Here is a 19789-nt window from a genome sequence, read left to right as displayed (position 1 = left end):
TAAAACACATTCAAATGAAAAACATATTGCCTACTTATGAGAATTGAACAGAATAAAATGATCAAAGGATGAATATGAGCTTTCAATAGGTCATGTCGTTGGTTTCAATTTATGTACGTTCATAAATTGCATTCCGATACAAAATTGTTTTTAAGACAAATGGAAATCGAAATTTTTCTGACAGGAAATATAATTTTAAGAAGCAACAACCATATACAAGAATTCTGATATTCTTGTGCCGCTGGAAATTGCAAATTATTGCTGATCAAAGATGATTTAACCTAACCTTTCAGTATAAATTCGAGGACTTGGAAAAATATGAAGGACAATCAATTGTCTAAGTTTATCTAGAAAGAAAGTGTGTGGATGATACGAACCTATATTCATGTCATGGATTTATTGTTGTCTAACATGCATAGCAATTACAAATACAGCTTAAACGTAGAATTTTGACTCTAGATCTGTTGAAGCGGCGTATTGAGAATTGAGAATTTAGAATTTTTTAAATATTTTTTTTTGTAAATATAGAAAAGTATAAATAAAGTTGTTTTGATTTCAATACTGATATTTAATTCATATCACTGTGCTTAAATTATCATAATCTATCAAATTTGTCCCCATTTTTTTCCTTTCCGTGTTTTGAATTTATTCTATTTCCGTCAAATATTTTGTTCATAGCGATTTTCAGTAGGTTTAGGACATGAATAAATTTATTGGATAAGGAAACCCTTTAAAAAACAAGAACAAAGGTGATCCTACCCCAAACGCAGACTGTTTTGAAAGAAAATGTTTGCGTTAATATGTAAGTATGCAACTGCATAGTGTAAATAAGCACGTACAGTTGCATTGCATTTTTAAAGATTTGTGATGAATCATTCAAAACCATTGGCTACGACGAGCGTCATAAATATATCCACGTGCGGACATAAACCACAACCGGATTGGATTAAACATTCTATAAATAGTGGCACAAAATGTCTGCGACATTCTAATCTAAGTTCGTTTGTGCATATAATACGAATCCTCAGCCAAAGCGTATACTTTATGAATACATTTCTACATATATACTCCATTGAATAGAGTGTTCTTCAATACGAATCTTTGTGAGAAAACTGTTGATGCAACTCCCTTTGGCCTCTGACTAATTGGAATTTTGTGGTTACCCGCATATTATAAATACTACATATGTATGTACCTCTAGATTTCCTGGTGTCGCGTATGTATGCATGTTGATGAAAACATATCGACTTTAATTAGATTTTATCTACATTTTCATGATTAGCATGTTATAAGCCCACATACAGCGAACATTAATTGCCTAGTCAAGCATGAATATTGATCACGATGTCAAGATTTTAGGGTTTTTGATACGCAGGAGAAAGTAAATCCACGGCATAAGGGTGAATTCTATGAATTCTAAGAAAATGCTCCTACTTTTCGCTTATTCTTATAAACAAGATAAGCACTGGATTAAATGTGCAAAATAGCTTAACGAAGAGGAGTTCTTCCAGGAACGGATAAAGTTTCTCTGGTTATGCAGGTTGCTGTAGATATGAATTGACACACATATCGAGCTGGCACCCACACTTTGACCCACGCAACCTTCTCACATTTCTCACACGAACATCTTTACATTTCCGTCCAGCGGATTTTGATTGATCACCAGGCTTGCTTTTAGGCCTCTACTTTTCTCGTTTAAGCACTCTTTGTTTGCACCTACCACACACACTCGTTCGGTGTGAACCTTTCGGATGAAGTAGAAAATTTTTAGAAGGAAAATGTTTGTTTGATGGATGTTGCTCGGTTAGCGTAAAGTGCATAATTCAGTCAAACTGAAATCACATCTCCAAATTGTTTTCAAGGTGTCTGTCATTGTGTTATATATTTTGGATATTTTTTTTACCTTCCTGCGCTTTCAGAATCCAGTTTTAGTGTGCAAATGTTCGATTTTTTTGCATCGTTTTTGCAAGATCATATCCAAAAAGTATTACGTTTCGTAACATTGCATAACTGCGTTGTTATATAACAAGACAGTGGAAATGCTGCCACCGGAAATTTGCAGCGTGAACCGTTCCGGTTCAACAAAGGATTCACGGGGAATCCCATTCATGTGAGGTGTCAGTCAAAGCGGCAGTTTTCTGATTAAGATATTTTCCACACGATATGAATGAATTCAAATCCTTACCTACCAGAAAAGCTATATTTACTCGATAATTTCATGTCTTGGAATCACATTTTTACAATTTGAATCGACCATTTTTTAAGTATTGGCGAACTTTGCTTGACTTTCTCCTGCACATATTTATGTATGTACATACATAAATCACGTTCCGTGCAGCAAAATTGAGACTAAAAATTATATTTAGTCCTGTGTCTGGCCTCATTAATTTAGAGCGAACGGTCAAAGCCCACAGCATTTCTCAGTTTACATGTGCAAGTGCAAATATTGGTTTTGCCTCAATCCTCTCTAATCCTACGCTGAAATTCTCTCGCGACAATATTTTCGAGTGTCATAAAGACAATGCGATTGGAAATCACGGTTTGAATGACATATGTACGTACATACGTGTGACATTCAGTTAATCCTACCCTGGATTATACATGCTTAAATACGTTGTCCACACTCGGTATTTAATATTCAGGTTGGGAAATCAGGAAATCTGTGCATATGTATGTACATCACGGGACGTGTGTAGTAGAATAAATCACGTTTGTACATATGTATGGACCATGGCATTTTAAATTTCTGAGAACGAGATGATACAAAATGTACATGTGCGGGCAAGACATAAAAGTAATGATTGTTTTGGCTGTAGCTGAACGAAAACAAAATGTCGATCTGGATTATGGTGAAAGTCGAGCCAAAACTTTGTGTCGTCCTTTGTTTGTTGATCTGGTTGTGGCGAAACTTGTAGTAACATTTCCATTGTATTGGAATCAAGGCTTGGTGTTGCGCCAAAGGTACGCTGTTCGCGGAATTGAGTTGTTTGAACCCTTTCTAATATTTCAATATAACTCTTCAATATTAGAAAGGTCTCCAAAAGATCAAACTTGTGACAAAGTATTGTTTGAAATTGAAGACGAACATAGGAAATGGCAAAGTATGCAAGCATATGCTGCCTCCATCGATTCCACGTGTTGTTGAACCCGGCGTGACTTTGCTATAGTTTTACACACAATATTAATTAAAGTTGTTCTAAAATTATTTACTTCTCCAAACTACTACAAACATGCAATCTGATTAATGTCAAAATTGCTTTTTTGTTGCACTAGAGCAATATTGAATCGACATGGTTAATTAAGTTCAAAGATTTTAACGGGTGGATCCAGGAATCCGACATTGGATAATATTTTCGAACAAACATATTTCTCAGAGTTCACTGCGTACGACTGATTTGATTTTAAAAACATGGCCCTTTATCGTTGTAATAAAACAACTATTGAGCAAACACGGGTAGTTGAAAATTAATACATGAAGTATAAACACAGCTTGATTTTATGGTAGAATTATAACATATTTTCAACTAGAACTACAAGCAAGGTTTCTATACATAATCCAAAACTCTTATGTTCTGACTTCATGAGAAATGGCGTTTCAGAAGACGTCAGCCTTTTCAAATTACATGCACCGAGTTCAACAGCCTCCTCGGATGCCTCTACATTAAAATAAATTGGCTTTGTATAATAATGTTAACATAAATGACTGCTTGGTCCTCGAGTTTAATTGTAATTCAAATGGTGAAACGAACTGTACTGTACTGGAGAGTGAACAATTATGTCCTTTACATCAGTCTAGCTTCTGTCGGCTAAGGCCAGCTTTTCGTTTTCTGCATGATCTACCATTCTCCCAATAATTGAAGAGTTCTGCTTGTTGGTGGAAGATGCCAATTAATCTCATTTCTAAATTGCACAGCTCACGTATCCCTCGATCCAATCCAAGTTTAGTCAACCTTATAACGTGTACAGTAACGAGGTCAGAAGGACATTTGTATGCACATATATTTCTATGGGTCAGATATTCCGGAGCGCATAAATCATCACTAAATAGTTGGAGAAACCCTTTTCTGGAATGTGCTTTGTGTGGGTCATGTCCTCCTTAGAATAATTAAGGTCTCATCATCATCATCAAGCTGATTATCCGTCATTCTTGCATTTCAAGGTGTGCCTACACATGGTTGTATACTCGGTTTATCGTCTAATCAAAATGTATTCTTAGCAATGCAGATTCAAGTTGTGTAAAAATATCAGAACTTGCGGTTACTTTAGTAAAGTATTCCTTTGACCTCATTGCAATCTGTGGGGTTTGCGTCATTTGCCAAGTTTCAATAGCCCAGCCGAATATATATTACAAAGGTTGCTATATATAACGCTCTTATTTTCGCATGCACATCTTTGCATGTTTGTAAACAAGTACATAAGCAAACAAGAACACACGAGGGTAAAACGTAAAAAAACCTCATATTCTTTCTTTCAATTTATAAAGTTTTGATGACGTACATAAACAAGTTACTGTAAATCATGGATAAATTGTTTCGAACAACGTATTGTCAACAATGTTCCTAAAACGGAATTTACTTATTTATTTGGATTCAGCTAAACTGTGTTCTGCTGAAATAGATATATAAGTAAAACCACATACTAATCGTCTATAGCTGTTATATGGCTGCTAACTATGCAGTGGTTTCACCAAGAAATTTGAACTAAAATCTCTTTGTATTAAATATTGCGATGTTCCGTGCTGGTTGCGGTGAAGCAGAGGGATTTGTCATGAATGGGCTCTCGACTCCCATTTATATATGATGGATTTAGCCGTATGTATGGGAATAATTTCCAGTTTTATATAGTCTATCTTTGTCATTTTGCTGAAAGCAGTAGTCCAAGTTTCTTCTTGTGGTTATTAAGTTATCAGATCCCCTCAAGGGACAGACCACCACAACATTTCGGTGCAGGAGTAACCGCTGTGCGAGACATAGCTTAAATAGCATTATGAAAAACTCTCCAGTTTAAACCACGTTGATTGCGGTCCGCAGTGTTGGAAAATTGGCCAAGGCTTTTTACAACTTTTTCACATTCTCGTCGTTACAAAGTGTTATGAACACCCAAATACTTAAACTTTCTCCCAATGTGCAAAGTTATTTTTAGTTTATACTTGAAAAGCATCCCACACACAAGTTTCAATTGAATCAAAGTGAGAAGGGGTTTCTTTGAGTGACTGGCCCTGGGAAAATGAACAAAAAGAGGTCCAGTTCATGAGAAAGTTGTTTTATTACGCTTTTTGTCATGCATGCATGCGTGATAACGTGTACTGCTTTCCTTACTACGTGCGACCCAACCAAATATCTCTCGTTTAATTTGCTGCGCCATCAGTGAGATTTGTGTTTGAGAGAGAGCGTAGGAGTTGAAGGGAAATCTGTTTAATTCGAATATAATCATAGAGATCAAATATTTGTTGAAAGCGGATAATTTCATCTAATTAAACTTGCTTTGTGTGCATTGCATATGTTATAAAGTTCCAAGTATGTATGGTACCTAGAATGTTGAAGGATCAAAACATGCCCTTGATTTTATCATGTCACATTTAGAGTTGTACATATCCCCATGCCCAGGCATTTATGGCGTGTGACATATTCATGTCACCATACGTAAGCCAATGTTATAGTGAATGGGCAAAATGCCGGGGATCAATTTTCATGCCTTGATCATTGTACAACTCTATTCGCTGTAACGGCATGTGCGTTTCATGGGAGAAAGTAAATCTGCAAGCGAGAAGAGAAATACTCCATTTCATTCCATTGTAATCGATGTTTATGGTTTCACGGTAGGGTTTATGGTTTCCACTCTTGTGCAATGCAGATCGTGGTGTTAGTAAATAGTTTGGCGATCAGTAAATACAACAAGGAATAAGCATTCAAATTAATTAACTCTGACAAACAAACATCCGCATCTACGATGTCCTTTCACTATATACTCGATACAGATATGTCAATAAGATTTTCAGTATGCAAATTAGCTTATAATCCACGTGTATACAATCTTCCTACATGCATGCACATTCTGTGAAGGATATCACTTGCGCTGACCACTTTTGCAAATACTAAGGCAGCTTTTCTACCACTTATAAATGCGAGGCCTTGGTGTGTGAACTGTGCGATTTTCACTTTTCTATTCGGCAGCTCCCGATACGAAGAGAGGGACAGGCTGAGATTCATCTTTAATGCCAAAATATCTAAAATTGAATTTATTCACAGGAGCTTTGTGCGAACAATGCAACATTCCTCAATGGATGTTCAACCTCTTTTTCTGGCTCGGGTATTGTAACAGTTGTCTAAACCCGATAATCTATGGTTCGTGAAAGTTTTTTATTTGTACATGATGAATTATTTTGTTGAAATGAATGAGAATACTGAAAAAAATCCTTCTCGCAGGTTGTACGTCAAGGGAGTTTCAAAGAGCCTTCCGTAAAATATTGTGTCGACGCTTGCCCCCACGTCCTCATATTTCGAGGGCCATTTACAGGGCCAACATGTGCAACAACAATCGTTTTGGAGGGGAACGACCTTCAGGCGGCGGTCACAATGGGAATGCGATCCCTCTCCATCATTGGTCGTAAGCTTTTCCAATGTTTGAAATTTAATTCCAGTGCCATGGAATGTATTCATGTCGTAAGTGTTTATTTAGTTTAGAACGAAGATACATTTCTTAAAGTATAGTCATATCAATGTTCGTTTTATTAAAGTGTTAAGAATTAACTGGGACTCTCCAGTAACTTTGGTATGGATGAACAAATGAACTATGCTTTTTATATGCATTGTACATACATAATAGTTATAGTTACAAATTACCTGAATGAGTGCTATAGTTGGAATGGAACCAGGTACCACTGATTTGTCAAGAGATTTATTATATATTCCAATTCCTTGTTACAGATTGAATCGACCTTATACAAATAGGTTATAAAGTATGAGAGGTGAAAGTGCACAATATATCTTAAATGACTGTAACCGTACAAGTACATAACTAAATACATACATATATGCTGCATCGAATCTGTCGATGCAGTTAACAAATACTCGGAAGCAACACATGGTATTAAATAAAGAGTCTAAATATTTAAAACATGAATTTATAAAATGTACACAGTGAATATAATTCCACAACAGTATATACATTCATAGTTAGTTACATATTTAATAAGCTCTGTAAACTTATATGTATACCATACTCGAATTTTGTTACAATTCCTTATAACTTAATTGTGGTTAATATTAATTGTTTAATCATCATACGCTTACAATTTATTACTGCGAATACATTTATTACGCTATTTACCTTAAAGTGAAATCCTATTTATCTTAAATATTATTAATTAGCTTGCAAAGCAAAACAAGTAAAAAATCTAATCAAAACAAAAAAATTGTAAACTAAATGTATTGGTGTTTTGAAATAAAATAATTTTCAAGTGGGCATTGTGTTTCATGTGATTTGTGGCAGCATCTTGCGTCACTGCATATATGCATGCTTGCTAAATAAATATATAAGTAAATGTGCATTTTCAAGATTGCATCAAGTCGAGTGCCGTTGAGACTTGAAGCCCGTTGCCCTCAAACCACTTTGCTTAATCCGTGTCCTGTTCACTGCAGGATATCAAGAACAACCGAGCGTCTCACTTTCCTCATGGTACCTGTTTCATGGACAATGGTTTGCAAAAACACGGGGTTTTACTGCACCAACAACTGCATTTATCTAGTTTCGTCCTCCTATGCAGTTTTTTAATGTCAAATAATTATTTTGTAATAACACTTTATTCCCACAATTGACGAATAATGCATAAAGAAATGTCGAGAGTAGGACAAAAGCGCAAATTTCTAATTGCACCTGCATGTTGCATATAAAAGTATGAAAATTTAGTAATTTGGCCGTATTTTTTCCAAGAACCACACTCCCATATTTGCAGAAGAAAAGGTTTTTTACCAAGTAACCAACAAAAAGGAAACCACAATCCACTCTGTTTTCCATTTTGTCTTCATTTTCTCTTTCCTGACGGATAAAAATTGCCTATACTCATGTCTCCACTCGCTCTCTTCTTCAGTGAGTGAGCACTTTCCCACAAGCCAAGAAAAGGAACACGGACAAGAAATCATACTTTTAAATCAACAGGACGCCGACGAATCTTTTCTTTGTGTAAGTGGATCAAGTAGTCAAGCGCTGTATGTGCTACACACACTTACGATTCATGAGAAGAGGAAATTAACTCATCTCAATTCCAATGAACGAACAAGAAAAAAAATAGTTTGTCACAAAGGAACGAAGAAAAAAGTCCACTTAATGAAATTCACCATTGTCCAGTAAAAACAGTAAATGGCGATCGTAACTGACAAATATAAAGCACTTGGAAATTTTTAGGCTGAACGTAAATTGTTTCATTCTACTTGTGAGACTTGTGTGGAGGAAATTTGTCCATAATTAAATAATATTTTCTCAAAGGTGAGAAGTTAAAACTTTTATGATTTTCATAAAGTGTATTACAAATACTTATATTTTCCGAAAATTCCAAGAGAGCGACTTTGCAGGAGCGAATTGTTTTTGGCAGTTTTATTTGGGTTACCTACTTTTTTGAGGGATTCTGAAAGTGTTTTTCAACAACAAGTCAATCATGCTTGGTGAGACAATTTTCTGAAAGCGTTACATACGTAAATATGTCCGATAGCGGACTTTGCTCAAGTTGCAATTTTTAAAAGAATAAATTATTCATTTTTGAATTTTAAGTTCACTGCACTAATCTGCCACATTAAAAATGTGTGACTAAGGATAGCTCCGAGTATGAGTGTTCGGATGGGGGTATATTTTGAAGTCATTCAATTGATGAAGAGTAAATAAAGTTATGGACTCTAGGACGGGCAGTCGAAATAGATTCCCAAATAATAAAGCTGAATAGAATAACGGCAGCTACTGAGGTATAACTTCCTAACGAAGATAATACGTTTCAAGTAGTAAATGCATCGGGGTAGTCTGAGTAACGTCGAGGCATGCCGTTTAGTCCTAGAAAGTGTTGGGGGAAAAATGTTATATTAACCCCAATGAACATAGTATAAAATTGAATTTTTAGTCACTTAGGATTTAAATTTACTCCTGTAAATAAAGGAAATCAGTGAATTAAGCCTCCTATAATTGCAAACACAGCCCCTATAGATAAAACATAGTGAAAGTGGGCGACTACATAGTAAGTGTCGTGAAGTACGATGTCAAGTGAAGAGTTAGCTAAAATAATTCCTGTGAGACCCCCCACAGTAAATAAAAATACAAAGCCTATGGCTCATATTAAAGTTGGGGTGATAATTAAAGCTCTTCCTTGAAGTGTCGCCACTCAGCTAAAAATTTTCACTCCTGTGGGGATGGCAATAATTATAGTGGCGGCTGTAAAGTAAGCACGAGTGTCTACATCTATTCCCACAGTAAATACATGATGTGCTCAAACGATAAATCCTAGAAGACCGATTGCTATTATCGCGTAAATTATACCTAATTGACCGAAAGTTTGTTTTTTACCTCTTTCAAATGTAATAATATGTGAAATTATGCCAAACCCAGGAAGAATTAAAATATAAACTTCTGGGTGACCAAAAAATCAAAACAAGTGTTGATACAAGATAGGGTCGCCGCCCCCGGCAGGGTCGAAAAATGAAGTATTTAGGTTACGATCTGTTAAAAGTATTGTAATGGCTCCAGCAAGAACTGGAAGGGAAAGCAGGAGAAGGATAGCGGTTAAAAAAACTGATCAAACAAATAAAGGAGTTCGATCCCAAGTCATACCCTCAACTCGTATGTTGATGATAGTTGTAATAAAATTTACTGCCCCTAAGATTGAACTTGCCCCAGCAAGGTGAAGTCTGAAAATTGATAAATCTACAGAAGCCCCAGCGTGGGCGATGCCTCTTGATAAAGGGGGATATACAGTTCAACCTGTGCCTGCTCCTCTTTCCACCAGTCCTCCTGATAAAAGTAAGATTAATGAAGGTGGAAGAAGTCAAAAACTTATATTATTTATTCGAGGGAACGCCATATCTGGGGCGCCGATTATTAGTGGAACTAGTCAATTTCCAAACCCCCCAATTATAATAGGCATAACTATGAAGAAAATTATAATAAAAGCATGGGCTGTTACTATTACATTATAAATTTGGTCGTCTCCAATAAAAGACCCTGGTTGACCTAATTCCAGGCGGATTAAAACTCTAAATGCAGTGCCGACCATAGCAGATCAAACTCCAAAAATTAAATACATAGTTCCGATATCTTTGTGGTTGGTTGAAAAAAGTCAACGTTTCATAAATAAAATGGCTGAGTTTAGGTGTTAAACTGTAAATTTAATTACGAGTGGTGTACTCTTTTATTATAATGTTATGTATTCAATTATGAGTTAGGATTGCAAATCTTAAAGTGGCGTTAAGCTCTTAACTTAAAGTTTAAGGCTCCCATCTTAATTAAAGCTTTGAAGGCTTTTAGTTTTATTAACTTAAAACTTTAAATTAATAAAACTAAATTTGATAAAATTAAATTTCCGGTTAGGGAGAAAATGATGAATTTATTAATTTTTTTGTTACTCGATGAGATTTTTTTTTCAGGGAGGCTAGCTGTTAAAGAATTAAAAAATATTTTAGTGTAAAAATAAAGTGAAACTAAAGAAGACGCAACCAATGTAATTATAATTACTATGGGGAAAGTTTTTACAGCTACTGTTAAGGCGATTAATTTTCTTAAAAACCCTAAGAACGGGGGGAGCCCCCCAAGTGATATAATTAGAGTTCTTAGTATTAATTTCGTTTTAAGATTAATCTTAGAGGAATTAATTTCTTTAATTTTTTTAAAATTTAAAAAATTTATAACGAAAATGATTGGTGATAAAACAAAAAAATAAATTAAAAAATAAAAAGTTCAAAATTTTAAAGACAAAGAGGCTAGTATGAGTATTCACGCTGAGTGTGAAATCGAGGAATAGGTTAATAGAATTTTTCTACTTATTTGGTTTAGTCCTCCAACTGCGCCAGCAGTTGCTGATATAATAATAATAAAAGAAGTAAACACACTGATATTAAAATTAATAATTAATATGAATGGGGCAATTTTTTGTCAGGTGAAGATGATAAAACATTTAAATCAAGAGATGAATTCAGTAACTTGAGGAAATCAGATGTGAAAGGGGGCTAGGCCTGCTTTGATAGACAGGGCTAAAAATAAAAAAAAGTTTATTCTTTCTAAGTAATAATTTTTTATTTGAAGGGCTGTAAAGGATGCAGCTGTAATTAAAATGACAGAAGCGACCGCCTGGGTTAAAAAATATTTGATTGCTGTCTCTGTAGATTTAAAATTAAGGTCTCTTAAAATTAAAGGGATAAATCTTATTAGGTTAATTTCTAGGCCGATTCAACAAAGAATTCATGAGTTAGACGATACTGCCATTAAAGTGCCTAAAAATGTAGTGGTTATAAATGTTAATTGATAATTTTTAAAGAACATTAAAAAGGAAGAGATTTGACTCTTATAGAAGGGGTATGAACCCTTTAGCTTATTTAGCTTACCTTTATATTAATTGTGTGTGGTTGGCTAGGCTTATAAAATTTATAAATTAGTTTAAATGAACATTAAATTTTGAATTTAACAGAAATAGTGCAATTCTATTATTTATAAATAAAGGTACAAATACATGATCTATTCTATCAAAATAGCCCTTTTTTCAGGCACATTATTAATTTTTTCTTAGTACATTATAAGATGTTTTAATGTTTTTTTTTGCGTTAATGAGGTTATGTGTAGCAATATATATATATATATATATGTATATATATATATATATATATATATATTAATTATATGCATATGTATGGTTAATTATATATATATATATATATATATTTATATATATTTATTTATATGAGTATATTAGTATATACATATGCATAAATATATATATTTATTAGTAAATAAAAATATCTATATATATATACATATTTTATATGTATAAAAAAAAAATAACGTAACCATCAATATATCCCATCATCATCATAAATCATATCAATAAATCAATAATAAAAATTAACGAATAAATAATCAAAGATCAATCTAAAATAACCAATCAATTAAGGCTATAATAATATGTTTAAATTTATTATATATATAAATCTACATATATATATATATAAATATTTAATATAATATTTTTTTAACTATTATGCTTAAAAAAATAGTTAAAAAAATATGGGGGTTTATACTTTGGGCAGAAAAGTTTGATTTTAGCTTAATGATTTATTTTATAAATTTTATACATGTAATAGGGCAGTATTTTGTATTATGAAACTAATTTAGGCATAAAAATTTATGTAAATTCTGAATAAATTTTGTGCCAGCATTCGCGGTTATACCTTACGGTTTAATAAATCTTCTTAGAAAATTTAATATAAAAGTTATTTACAGTAAAAAATTAGGTGAAATTGAGTTTTATTTTATGTAAACCTATATTTTAATTAAAACTTTAATTAAAAGACCTGGATTAGATACCCAGTTATTTATTTTATAAAATATCTAAGGTAGTAATTTTTAAAACCTAAAGAATTTGGCGGTATTTTATTCTTATTAGAGGAACCTGTTAGTTAAAAGATACTACACTATAATTAACATTAAATTTTCTTATATACCGTTGTCTTAAGAATTAATTTGTAAGTTTTTTCTAAAATTTTTATATGATTTAAGTCAAATCAAGGTGTAGAATTTTAATGGCTCAATGGGTTACATTTATTTAAATAATGGTTTTATATTTGGTAACTATAGATAAATTGGATTTAAGAGTAATTTTATGTTAATAAAATTGAATTTAGCTCTAAAATATGTACATATCGCCCGTCGCTCTAGTTATAAAATTAGATAAGTCGTAACAAAGTAGATTTTCCGGAAGGAGGATCTTGATTAATGTAATATAGCTTAAGTAAAGCATTTCATTTACACTGAGCTTATTTAGAATTGACTCTAATATTATGATTTTTAAAATTATAACTTTTTAATTTAATTAATTTTTTAGTATAATAAAGAAAATTTAATTTTATAAAGTCCGTAGGGGGAAGTTGAAATAACATTAAATATAAAAAATTTTAAAAGTACTCAAAAGGTACCTTTTGTATTAGTGTGAGTTTAATTAATTTTTTATAAAATTTTCTCGAAAAATAAAGAGTAATAAATTATTTTGTATTTGTTGTTGAATTAACATTAAAAATTATTTATAGAATTGAGATTTTATTCGATTTATTTTATATCTAGTTAAATTAAAAAGGTTTATCCTTGCTATCATAGTATTGATTGAGTTTTAAAAATATATTTTAATTAATTGATTGTTAAATTTAAGGGGGCTATCTCTTAATTTAGTTATCTATATCTTTATATATTATTTAGTTAAATTTTCGCTTAAGAACAGCTTTAATATAATAAGTTTAATTTAATAACTAATTTAATGGGATTTTTAAAAAAAAGTTTAGTTATATTTTATTTGTCGGTTTAAATTAATAAAATTTATTAATAATTATTCAATTAGTAGAATTTTTTAAAATAAATTAAAAATATAATAAATAAAAATAAATTAATTCGACAAATTAAGTCACGATTGTTTAACAAAAACATTTCTTTTTTATAAAATAAAAAGTATAACCTGCCCACTGAAAATTTAAGGGCCGCGGTATTAAACAACAAGAAATGTGAGGTTACATATTATAATACGTATATAAGTACACATATAACAAATTTTTGTGATGAAATTAGGATCTGTTTATGACCAGATTCGTACTCTGAGACGCACAATATGGTTGTTACACAAAATCTTCAAAGATTCTATTCGTGGATCGAAATTATGTCAAATTTCTGCTCGAGTTAAAAGGTCGCTCAAATCTTAATCTTATTACATTCTGCTTGTGTAACACTATTCTTGAATCTGCGTTGTACGAACTTAAAAACATCTTTGATATAACAAAGAGCAATATAACAATATGCTTATCCGCGTACCATGTCAATTCGAAAATAGTAATATCAATGGTTATACGGTTGACTTTGACATTGACATTTCCTTAATCAATATGACTTTCAGAAACAGCCGCCTAACTACATACGATTCCACTCACCTAACTGTGAATGACTAATTGTAGTATCGATGCAGGAGGAACTTGCGTCGTATTTCTATAAATAGGTGATCAAGGAAATCAGGGAAATATCTATGCTTCATTTCTCATTTATTCTACTACTAATACATGTGTGTGTAGTATGCAATCAATCTTTACGACTTTTGCCCCAATATAAATATAAATGCATACTGTGCAACTAAATTATTTGGCTGTGTTAACTGCATAGAGATATACAATATAAGTTAACTGACTATGAGAAACTACGTGGTTTACATACATGAAAAACACCGAAATTGAAATTGTGTTCAAACACCACCGATACCTCACCATCAGAGAGAAAGAAGAGAAAGGCGAACGAAAACAAATTATATCAACGACCACCAACAAAATAATCGACGTCATTCATTACTACGACGACACACCGACATATCCACACGATTACAAACTCTAGTGGATGGTATTGGAATGCGAAGGTTGGTCATGGGTTAATTTGGCCAGTTAATTTTGCTATTACAGACTTTATCAGTATGTACATTTGCCCATGAAAAAAGTGAGTGAGTGGTTGCATAGTAGTGAAAGTTTAAATGCAATGTACATACGTATATATGTATGTCTACATTGACGCCAGCAGCTTTAATATTTTTGTGATAGTTTTATGATGGTAAATACTCCTTAGTATACTTCACCTGTCATAACAATACACATTGGTGACATTCAGCCATCAGGAACTGGTGGTTTGCAGTTCTATTCCAGTCATTCAATTACATAATAGCTAAAGGACACCCATTGCTTGTGTTATGTACAATGCATGCACTTCGATTTTTTAACGAACATACATACATACAAATAAGTCCTCGTATGCATATAAAAAATGAAACTTGACGATACCAACAAATATATTTTTTCAATTGAGTGATTGAGGTCATAAGTAGGTTTAATTTTACTTTTTGGTTAACTTTAGCTCTAAATTGTATAAGATTTGATGGATTTAAGTCGATAATCCTAGTGCATCGCTTTTATTCATCCGGTACATTATTCAGCGATAGAACTTGAACTCTAGAAAATGATTTCACACCTCTCACATTCATGCATTTTCTATTTCTTCCAAACCAAATGGAAAATGTTTTGAGGAATCCTTTGTCGCTTCGTCATTTAATCGGAAGTTGGCTTAGAAGGAATGACAGAAATGCGATTTAATCGAATTGGGTAGGAAGTCGGGCCAGATAAAATTAATCTCCTGCAGTCAAATTAATTCACGAAAAGGAATGAAAATGAAATTGCACTCATTTCAAATGACATATTTTTAACCTTGAAATAACATCAGCTAAACTGGCTACTTCATGTACCAAATTCATGCATACGTAGTTGTGTGCATGTTTCATTGTGCCTGTGAATATTTAATACCAAAAGTAATATACTCTCAACGATCATTAAAAAACAACTGCATTCTACAGATTTTATTTCCTTTCGATATTAAATTCCCAGAGCTTATACATACAAACAAACTCTCATCATTTCCAACTTAACCTGCGACAATTCAAATGACACGAAACTGCAAAGTATGTAGCCACAATATTTCTGGACACATATGTACATAAAATCCCTCTTGCTGAATGTCATTACTCTCAATCTGCTAACGATAAATAATTAATAATCTCATTGTGGCGATTATGAAACTCTCCGCTGGACCGGACTGTGCTAATATCTATGTATGTACACCATTACTGTGAACTCGTCAAATATTCCCTTCCAAAGCAGTAGACTACGAAATTGGTTTACACAGAGCAGCGTTTTTATCATGGATCTGACATTATAATAACTTCTTTAACTAATTCAGCATGGCTTAATTTACAGGAAGTGATTCAAATAACGTACAATCTACACTACATCAGATTTTCGATCCAATTTGCATTCCTGATTGCCAAAAGGTCTACTCCAGTTTCCTACTTTCTCTTTTTTCCTACAACGTACATACATACATAACCCAGTGTTAACTATGAAATTTACGCATTTCTTCGACTCTTTGACACACAAGTCAGATCCAAATTGCAAAAATATTTGTCAAGGACTCCTTTATACAATTTCTTTTCAACATTTACTTCCCTTCAATATTTTATGAAGCTCCATTGTCGACATTGACTTTTGAGAAATAAATGTCGTCAATCCTGGCATCCTGGCCAATACCTCGTCGCATCGCGTCATTTCACTCTTTGCATGAATTCCATTGAAGGTGCAGTTCATTCATACATTTCCTTCCTATCTAATAAGTACAACAACTGTGCATACACATGTACATACATATAGTCATCCCTTATGCAAAATAAATTCAGCTATCACGAACCCCCAAACACATGCACAGCGCCTTCCCATTCATCATTGCTTTGTACATACAATTGACAATGAGCGAACTGTGACATGAACAAACAACTCGTGAATACTACAAGTATTTGAATAGTGAAGCCATTCCATTTTCCAATTCCTTGATTTGCATATCCTCCCACTCAAATGACGCAACAGTGTGGTGGTGTCAACCAAGAAAGTGAAAGGTCGGTTGGTCGGATGGCATCCCAAATCCACCTCAAATTGCAAAAGCAAAGAAACCTGATAATCCAAGAAATCTTTATATCTTTGCCAAACTCGGATTTGATATCAACTTGGGAACACGTTCTTTGACACTATTTCCTTCTCAGAATGACTCATAATCTCAATAATCCATCCAAGCCCAGGTTGTATCACGTCCAGACGTTGTAGTTGAAATAATAATGATATAATTCCTCATTATTCCACCCACAAATCCTTTCCTACTTCTTCGCAAGCTTTGTTTCCTGGAATTTATGTACTTGGTGGCAGATGCAGCAGGTGTGCATTTGGTGAAGGGGACGAAAGTGAAATGTTTCACATTGACTTTGTGGTTGGCGTGCTCCGCATTTAATCAGCACGAGTACGCCTCGCTCACTTTGGTTGATCCCATGACCTGCATTTAACTTTCTCCTCTCCAACCGACCCACCGACCGACCGACCGATCAAATACAATTCGCTCCCTCAGCCAACAGAGGTTTGAGTTATGTGTGTAAATACGTACTGCAAGTTCAATTAATACTGCGGGTAACCTTGTGGCATCTCACATAAGAAGCTTCCATTCCTTTCGACTTCCCTTTCGGATGCTGTGGAACTAACAATAAGCCGAATTTCTGCAGTATTTGGAGATGAAATGAGGTAACTCTCTGTGGGATGAAGGAATTCAATTTAATGAAATAGTACTCTTCGTTATATAGACGGCGTAGGGGAATACTTATAAAAAATTGTTGACCCGCCTATGAGGATTTTAACCATATACATATGTCTTGCATAACTGATGCTACATATGTAGATGTAGCATCTATGTGTTAAAAAAAGAAAATTAAAATGTCATATCAAATCTTCAATCACAAAATTTAAGACATCCGTTCGCAAAATCTTAACAAGATTAAACTGGCAACAATTTTATATAATTTTTTTATATAACAATTTTATATAATTTCGCTTTTTTCGTCGCGTATACATACATATGCATAAAAAGTTTAAAACTGGCTTTCCCTCACTATGCGATGCTATGAATGCGTTGTAAGCCATGCAACAAGATAACATCTCTTTCCATTATTCTTCCCTCAAATTGTGGTTACCACTTTCCTTTGCCAAAGCATAAAATAAATAAGCAGGAAGCGATCCCCCAAAGGTAATAAAGGCCAAGAGGAGGTTTTGACAGGAGAAGGATGCCGCCCCGTCATGAAGAGATCGCTTAGCATTAAATAAAATATGCTCCAGATCTGAGAATGGCCAGAGAAAAATAACTTTTAGATTTTTTCCATAAACTTGCCACGAATCTACGAATCTAAAAAAAAGATTTTTGCACATTATGTATAGACGACTTGGGAAGGATGATTTTTCACCGGGTGTCATAGATGTGGAAGGAATATACGGGCAGGTACATATAGATTATACTAATAATGATGTGTACATGTGTATATACTTATGTAGTAGCTACATCCATAGTCCGTGATTTGTTCGTGATTTGGTGATGCTTTCACGGGTTCATAATTTCGGCATGTTAATCACCATAACAATTTAAAATATCGACCAATCAGAAAATCGGAATCAAATAATTTTTGGAAAGTTATGGAGCAAGATTGTTTGACAATTTATCATAATACAAGGTTACGACAATTGCTTCGAGAGCTTCAAAAACCTTCATTTTTGAAGCGCTAATTTTTTTTTTTTTGTGACTTTTTTCTTGTTTTTATTTAAACCAAGTGTTTTTTGTTAACAATGATATAAGTCCGCATGGAAAGCTCATAAATAAAAAATTTCCCCGAGCGCTAATTATTTGGGCCGTCGCTAACGGTAATAAAAGCACATAAATTTCTGCCAGAACGCCGAAATAGCCGATTTCACATTTACAACTGCATAGATTCTTGTACCCATGGTGAAAAAATAATTCGAGGGAACGAAATGTGAGTGTTGACAATTTTTGGGCGTTTTATTTTTTTGGGTGAAAATTTGTGCGGCGCACACTGGAGTCGACAGACTCCAGGCTTTTCGAAAATTAAAGTTTTTCAGTCGTCTTAGCAATTGTCGCAACCTTGTAATTATTACTAAAGTTGTCAAGCAACCTTGGTTATGGAGTATGGATGCGATAAACCATCAAATCATGACGAAATCATGAACAAATCACGGACTATGGATGCAGCTTATGAATGTATATACAAGATTGTGAAGTTGTGTAACAGTCTTCTTCCGCCCATTTCCTCTTCCTTTCGCCGGTGAACACGTTGAATGACTTGAGGAAACACGAATGAATTTGAAGTTGGATGTGATCAATGACTTTTGATATCAGAATCTCTCAGAATTCTATAGATCAAGCAAATGGCGTGCCATCTGAGCGTGGTCCTCAGCTCAGTAGGTATGCACTTGAGAAATCAAAAGAACTCAACTGTTCGCCCATTGATTTTGTTTATGATGAAGGAAGAATTTTGTTTTGATTCCTATTGAACGAACTGCACGCTTGCTTTCTACGAACGAAAACTTTGAAAAATAAAGAACAATCGAAAAACCATTTGGACAAGAGAGCACGTGCAACTAATGAGATTAATTATTTTCAGAGGAGAGAAAACCACATTTTCCTAATTAGTCAACTCCAGGCAAGAGAGACACAAGAAAATCGAAGCTCATTGATAGACTAATTGACATGGTTCAAACTGGTGTCTAGGATGTATTTATGTAGGTTGTCATTCTATGACCATGGTCATGGCCATGCGGTTAAAAAAGACATGCACCATTAGAAAACATGGAGTAAAATATTGTGAGTGATAAGCCATTGAAATGAAAACAACAATTTCAAATTACATAAACTTTTTACGACTAAAACTTATTTCTAGATAGTATCACGGCGCCATTCGATTGCATAATCACATACTTACTGCATCAACACTTTCTTGCGTATTCCTTTGATCTTTATTTTGACCTGTCAAATAGGCATGTACGTAAGACATCCTATAAGAATGATTTTCCTATTAAATTTGTTTGTCAATAGTGCGTACCTCAAAATTCGATTTTAAAAACCAATACTCCAGACTTTTGATTAAGGAATTCCTACA

The 19789-nt window shown here is 33.5% G+C and overlaps 1 protein-coding gene and 1 pseudogene across 1 annotated transcript in view; one reads left to right on the top strand and one right to left on the bottom strand.

Moving 5' to 3' along the window:
• LOC110846739 (dopamine receptor 2) overlaps positions 1-7022 on the top strand; it is a 35360-nt gene extending 28338 nt beyond the window's left edge. The window contains exons 11-12 of the mRNA XM_035849460.1: positions 6249-6344; positions 6426-7022. Coding sequence (XP_035705353.1) covers positions 6249-6344; positions 6426-6610 — 281 coding nt within the window. The 3' untranslated portion in view covers positions 6611-7022. The remainder of the gene's footprint in view (positions 1-6248; positions 6345-6425) is intronic.
• Positions 7023-8721: 1699 nt separating this feature from the next.
• Positions 8722-10571, bottom strand: LOC118434893 (annotated as a pseudogene).
• Positions 10572-19789: the final 9218 nt, after the last annotated feature.

Source organism: Folsomia candida, unplaced genomic scaffold, assembly GCF_002217175.1.
Source record: "Folsomia candida strain VU population unplaced genomic scaffold, ASM221717v1 Fcan01_Sc003, whole genome shotgun sequence".
NCBI lineage: Eukaryota > Metazoa > Arthropoda > Collembola > Entomobryomorpha > Isotomidae > Folsomia > Folsomia candida.
This window is presented reverse-complemented; position numbering and strand designations above follow the sequence as displayed.